The sequence below is a fragment of the Musa acuminata genome, chromosome BXJ1-10 (genome assembly GCF_036884655.1).
Source record: "Musa acuminata AAA Group cultivar baxijiao chromosome BXJ1-10, Cavendish_Baxijiao_AAA, whole genome shotgun sequence".
Classification (NCBI taxonomy): Eukaryota; Viridiplantae; Streptophyta; class Magnoliopsida; order Zingiberales; family Musaceae; genus Musa; species Musa acuminata.
In genome coordinates, this window is record NC_088336.1 from 32,784,001 (window position 1) to 32,790,000 (window position 6,000).

General features: G+C 45.0%; 2 protein-coding genes and 1 long non-coding RNA gene across 3 annotated transcripts in view; 1 reads left to right on the forward strand and 2 right to left on the reverse strand.

Moving 5' to 3' along the window:
- Positions 1 to 671: 671 nt before the first annotated feature.
- Positions 672 to 2,468, reverse strand: LOC135595078 (uncharacterized). The gene is made up of 3 exons (XR_010480277.1): positions 2,195 to 2,468; positions 1,713 to 1,806; positions 672 to 1,528 (listed from the first exon to the last, which is right to left on the reverse strand). It is a non-coding gene; the product is annotated as an uncharacterized LOC135595078 (long non-coding RNA).
- A 1,009-nt stretch (positions 2,469 to 3,477) lies between these two features.
- LOC135596278 (peroxidase P7-like) lies at positions 3,478 to 4,859 on the forward strand. Its single transcript, XM_065088368.1, has 3 exons — positions 3,478 to 3,727; positions 3,841 to 4,032; positions 4,174 to 4,859. Exons 1-3 carry the CDS (start codon positions 3,518 to 3,520, stop codon positions 4,723 to 4,725), a joined length of 954 nt encoding a protein of 317 aa, XP_064944440.1. The 5' UTR covers positions 3,478 to 3,517; the 3' UTR covers positions 4,726 to 4,859.
- A 711-nt stretch (positions 4,860 to 5,570) lies between these two features.
- LOC103969415 (peroxidase P7) overlaps positions 5,571 to 6,000 on the reverse strand; it is a 1,880-nt gene continuing 1,450 nt past the window's right edge. The window contains exon 3 of the mRNA XM_009382929.3: positions 5,571 to 6,000. This exon is cut by the window's right edge and continues 299 nt beyond it. Within this exon, the coding sequence (XP_009381204.2) occupies positions 5,748 to 6,000 (253 nt within the window). The 3' untranslated portion in view covers positions 5,571 to 5,747.

Genomic DNA, 6,000 nt, shown 5'->3' on the forward strand with positions numbered 1-6,000 from the left:
GTGGAATAATTTGATGAGTTCAATTTAATCATACCATCTGACTGCTCCATTTCAATCACACAAGAAAACTAACACCAAACAACCTGATGCTCTGATACCACTTGTTGGGAAGAAACCTGTTAATGCGGAATAATTCTTTTCCCTCTTTGTGTATCAAAATAGGTTCCTCATCAAAATACCAACTTGATATCAAAATGCTAATATCAATCAGCACAACATAAACAATAGAGCAATAAATCAATCACACAGTGAGACCAAATCTTTTTAACGTGGAAAACCCAATATGGGAAAAACCACGGGACCGTAGTCCACCTCAAACTTCCACTATCAATAATAATGATAACAGGTTTACAGTATGTCTTCTCTAGAATAACTAGAGGATCAGAATAACATCAAGATCATAGATCTTGGCTCAAGGATAGCATATCTTCATCACGTAGGATGGATCTCCTCAAAAAAGAATTCTAGGTCTCATAGAGTGGATATCACAGGAAAGTACCTTAGAGAGGGTAAACTGCAGATCAACACCGTTAGGATTGTAGAGTTTGCTGCAAGAATTCTCCACATAAAATTTGGACCGAAACTGACCACGTTTGGCCACCGATCGTCAAGCAAAAAAACTCAAAAACCTTACTTTCTCTCTCTGTTTCTCTCTCCTCTTTTTTCTCAGCACGCCGCAGGCTGCACGCTGCAATTTCACTGTGCGCGCACACACACCCTGCACGCTGCCCAATTTTACCCTTTCTCTCTGATTTGGGATCAACAGGCCCAATTGTCCAAGCCCACGTATGGGCTGGACCCAACAATTAGTGATGTTCAAAACTTTAGTTTGGTTCTTTGTTTAGTGTGTTATCATATAGTTTCGCATATTTATCCAAATTCAAATGAACAAACTGATGAACACTTCAGCATATTCATGTTGTCTCTTACTGCCACCACAGAGTGTCTTCGCCGCAGAATCCGTTTCATGTTTCTCATGATACATACCAAAGGCAAGATCAGATCGGCATAGTACCCGACGGCTACACCATGATCTCATCCAAACAAGGCTGCAAGACACTGATACTTACAGAGAGATATACTTCCTTCTGAATTTGCAATTCGACAAACTTCTCGTGAGCGATCGACTGCGGGGGCAGAAAATGGCAGGGCAATTCTCCTTTGGCAAGGAGGGTAATTAAGCGTGCGTTTGGACCAGCTTTGACTCCTTGCCAAAGAAGAACTGCACTGTCATTCTCACACCCCCTCCTGCGTCTCCAGCTTCTTGTTTCTCTCCTCTTACTGTCTTGAGATCATGTCTCAGTCACTAGGAGGCACTTATAGTTCGCGGCGCCACGGATCATATCGGGATATGCTGCAGCATATGCTTGCTCGTCAGGACTATTCTCGAGGAGCTTTCTTCCCTTTCTCCTTTTTGCCTTTCCTCTAGCTTGAGTTGCGCCACAGAAGTGCAGTCCTCCAAAAGTTAGAGGTAGAGGTCCTTCTCGTTCTGTTGTTGTACTGGCGATGCTCAAGCTGAAGCAGATGCCTACAACACATATCACAAGCAACCATAATGAATGACAAAGAGTGATGCATGGAAAATCGTGTATAGCTTTCATGTATGAGAACAAGGTAAGGTGTGAGCATAGGATATCAGTAAAGGAGGTGACACATCAAAGGAATCAGCTTTATATCCAAGCATGGCACCCAAGGCAGCTTTATCTTTGCACCTGTTGTTACTGGTCGTGGAACATTCTCCTGGATCTTCCAAATGGGTGCTCTTCTCACTACATTATCGAAGAAGATTTGAGATCTCCTGGTTTCCTAGTGAAAAGCATGCATGTGAGATGCTCATGAGCAAGGATTAAGACACTTTGAGGATGAAGAGAAGTCATAAATGCAAGCTAGAAACAAGAACTAGACGATGATTGGTGAACCGAGAAAAGAACTATGTGAATTAGACCTAATGATATGAACTATTACAATTATCTATTATTTCATGTTAATGTTGTTAAGAAAGCACATACATGTATACACAACACTTGTAACTGGAAACCATAATGTAATCATGTTTAGCTAATGTGTATTAAGTACAGAATTCAGGCCCCCTAAACTCAAACAAATGAAGTTAATGTAAAGCAGAACATGGTCATGCATGGCTACGTGATTGAGTTACGATTATTCTGCATGTGCATGCATGGTGATGCCCAACCTCGATCGCACTTGTCTTCGATGTGTGCTTGATGTTCCACAGCTTCAACTATGTGTTCGTTTGGGATATGCGCATATGCTAACACGATCATAGTCTCACCACAGGCTTATATACACCGCCAAACGCCAACCTGGGAAGGGCACAGCAGTTCGGCCACGGGGAACGGGGTGGTGGATTACTGGGTGAACTCTCCTTTGGCAGATGGAAGAAGATGCAACCCGAATTCTTGCTGCCAAAGGAGAATTGCCCAGCAATCCTAATCCAGTTGCAACATATCTCTCTCTCTCTCTCTCTCTCTCTCTCTCTCTCTCTCTCTCTCTCTCTCTCTCTCCCTCTCTCTCTCTCTCTCTCTCTCTCTCTGTGCATGGTCAATTTAGTTCAGATAGGAAACAAACACAAGAAAGAACAAGGATTAGGTTGCCTTATTGATTAGTTGGGTAATTTAAAAAATTAAAGACCAACCTTGATTCTTGTCATGTATTCATTCATATCATGTAGATGGTGCTGAGGTAATCTTTTCGCTACTTAGTCATGAGTAATGTCAAATATAGTCTGCTCATATTCCATCCAAAAAGATCATGACATATCTTCAAATAAACTTGTGTTGATCATTAAGATAAAGCAAACGTTTCAGTCATTCCAAGTCCGTGATGGACGGCTTTGTCTTGCCTACTCAACTTGAACACTAATTTGATCTCTTTGAAAGATCGGCTTAGTAGCAGACCTTGCAAGCCTGGCAGATTAGACGTCACTGCCTTGGTCGACCACGAGGTCGTCGTGCACACCGCGGTCGCAGCTCGTCGTGCTGCACTTGCAGCTCCAACTTGGCACTACTTGTTCTTCTGGCAGCTGCATCTTCCGCAAGTGAAGGCCATTTCCTTCGGATCTTTGCGCCGTTCGTCAATGCATGTAGCAATCGCACGGTCCTACGTGATGATACCGATGTGGTATTCGGTGGTGTGCGTCGCTTGAAGCAACCAAGGGAGCGACAATGACACCCTAACCTCTTCCTTCCAACGACTGGTTGGTGGCAGGAGAGGACTCCACAGGCGCGCCAACACGATTAAAGTCTACGCATTGGTTTTACGATGGAGCGGTGAGCAAAAGAAAGGAATGGATGGCTTATAGCTCACTTTAAGTTAGCATCTTTTCTTTTGCAGTTAAATGTGGCAGTCAAGTTAATGGAGTGGATAAGTTCTTTTTCTCTTTTCCTGATCGCAATAATTACGCGGGGGACACTTATGAGGGACGAGCACTATAAGTATCAGGCCATTTTAATGCTCGCTCCTCAGGTAAACTCGAGCGTAGTAGACTTGTTCGACCATGGCCACCTCCTGGAGAAGCTGCCTCACACTTTGTTTCCTCTTCTTGCTTGCTTCGGCTTCCATGGCGCAGCTGTCGCCTTCGTTTTACAGCCTGACATGTCCAACTCTGCGGGTCGTCGTGCTTCTGAGAATGACGCAGGCCGTCCTTCAGGAGCCGAGGATGGGCGCATCCATTCTTCGGCTCTTCTTCCATGACTGCTTCGTAAATGTGTGTGATGATATTTATATTAGCATAGTCCCTTTATCTTTGATCTATAGATATCTTATACTCCCCTCTCACTTCTAAGCCGCTGACGGAAGCCTAATTCCATGTCTTCTCAGGGCTGCGACGCATCGGTCCTACTGGATGACACGGCGACGTTCACCGGTGAGAAGAACGCTGGTCCAAACGCTAACTCCCTGCGTGGCTTCGACGTGATCGACGACATAAAGTCCGCCGTCGAGCTGGTGTGTCCCGGCACGGTCTCGTGTGCTGACATCCTCGCGCTTGCCGCTCGTGATGGCGTTGTGCTGGTTAGTAGACCTTGCGCCCACCATGTGTTTGACTCGCTGGTGTCGGCCAAGCCAGAAGGCTTCCCGTTAGTGTTTGAGAGAATCGTTGACTTGGGAAGTAGGAGATGGACTTATGTTGACCGATGTGGTGTTTTGCTGCAGCTTGGTGGCCCATCTTGGACAGTGCCACTGGGACGCAGGGACGCCACCACAGCCAGCCAAAGCGCGGCCAACAGCAACCTCCCGAGCCCCGCCTCCAGTCTATCCCAGCTCATCTCCGCCTTCTCCGCCCAGGGGTTGAGCGCCCGCGACATGACCGCGCTCTCCGGCGCCCACACCATCGGCCAGGCCCGCTGCGTCAACTTCCGCTCCCACATCTACGACGACACCAACATCGACGCCGACTTCGCGTCGCAGCGCCAACAGAACTGCCCGTCCTCCGGCGGCGACAACAGCCTAGCTCCGCTCGACCTCCAGACGGCCACCGAGTTCGACAACGCGTACTATCAGAACCTGGTGGGTTTCCAGGGCCTCCTCCACTCGGACCAGGAGCTCTTCAACAACGGGTCGCAGGACTCGCTGGTGCAGCAGTACAGCACAGACGGTTCCACCTTTTTTAGCGACTTTGCAGCGGCCATGGTGAAGATGGGAAACATCAAACCTCTCACGGGATCCAACGGGGAGATTAGGTTGGATTGCAGGAAGGTGAACTGACACGCTCAGCCGATTGCAAAGGCCAAGAAAACAAGCGGAAATATCTTGGAAAATACTTTAGATTTCTATCCTCAATAGTGACGTCAAATCCGAATGTATTTTTTATTGAGGTCAAGCATGTCTCTTTTATTTTATATATATGAATTTTAAAAAAATACTTCAAAGTTTAGAATTTCTTCCTCCTAACTTTAAAAAAGTTAAAGATAATATCTTTTTTTTAAGAGTTATATACTCCTTTAAAAAAAGACGGTGGCTATCCTATCCTTGTCGATCACAATCGTCTCCTGATAATTTATGTATGCTTATCCTATTGATTATCCTCTCTTGTATGCTTATATCTTCACATACACATTAGTTAGTCCAGTTGTCCTTTGTCTTTCCTTAGTCGCTTATGTCTCCACATATGAGTTGGTCTCATTGATCACCCTCTGTGTGGTGGTTTCCCTGGCCTTCCTTGACTTCTTGCGCCTTCACACATGCGATTCCCCTAAGTTCGATAAAAGTGCAATGGTAATAGTTCTCTCAAAATTTTACCTATATATATATATATATATATATATATATATAAAATCTCAGTTCATCGAAGTAATTTAGTATCATGCTTAATACTTTATTCTTAATATTTTTATCCATCATTAAAATTTTAAAAAATATTTTATTTGACTATTAATATTATGTAACTCTAATATCACGATCATGAATTCCAATATTATGTAATAATAATGCTATTTAAAATATTATGAGATTCCAATGAGGAATTCCGAAAATCCATATCCGCAGGGTGTTTTAATATCAGATTGATCAGATATTATTTTGTGTAAAATATCAAAGAGTTGATAATGACCTTCTCCAAGAAACCACGTAGCAATCAAATCCGATTACTTTCTCGTTCTACATGCGATCGTGAATCCAACGTCATACACATTTTGACTTATTGTCACAAATCCAATTAGGAATCTATACGTAAACACCCACCCCTTTCTTTGACTTCTTCGACTTCCTTTTGGGACCCAAGACGTGTATCAGTTCACCCTCCTGCAGTTCGATCTGATCTCTCCGCTGCTTCCCGTCAGCGGGCTGATGTTCCCCATCTTCACCATGGCCGCCGCGAAGTCGGCCGCGAAAGCTGCAGCGTTGGTGCTGTACTGCTGCACCAGCGCGTCCTGCGTTCCATTGTTGAAGAGCTCCTGATCCGAGTGGAGGAGACCCCGCATGGCGATGAGGTTCCGGTAGTACGCGTTGTCGAAGGTGTTGGCGGTCTGGACGTCGAGCGGG

Excerpts from the sequence above, each read along its gene's own strand:
- LOC135596278 (XM_065088368.1), top strand. The coding sequence starts at position 3,518 with ATGGCCACCTCCTGGAGAAGCTGCCTCACACTTTGTTTCCTCTTCTTG. Across the intron at positions 3,728-3,840 it reads TCCATGACTGCTTCGTAAAT|GGCTGCGACGCATCGGTCCT; the intron begins GTGTGTGATGAT and ends ATGTCTTCTCAG. Across the intron at positions 4,033-4,173 it reads CTCGTGATGGCGTTGTGCTG|CTTGGTGGCCCATCTTGGAC; the intron begins GTTAGTAGACCT and ends GTTTTGCTGCAG.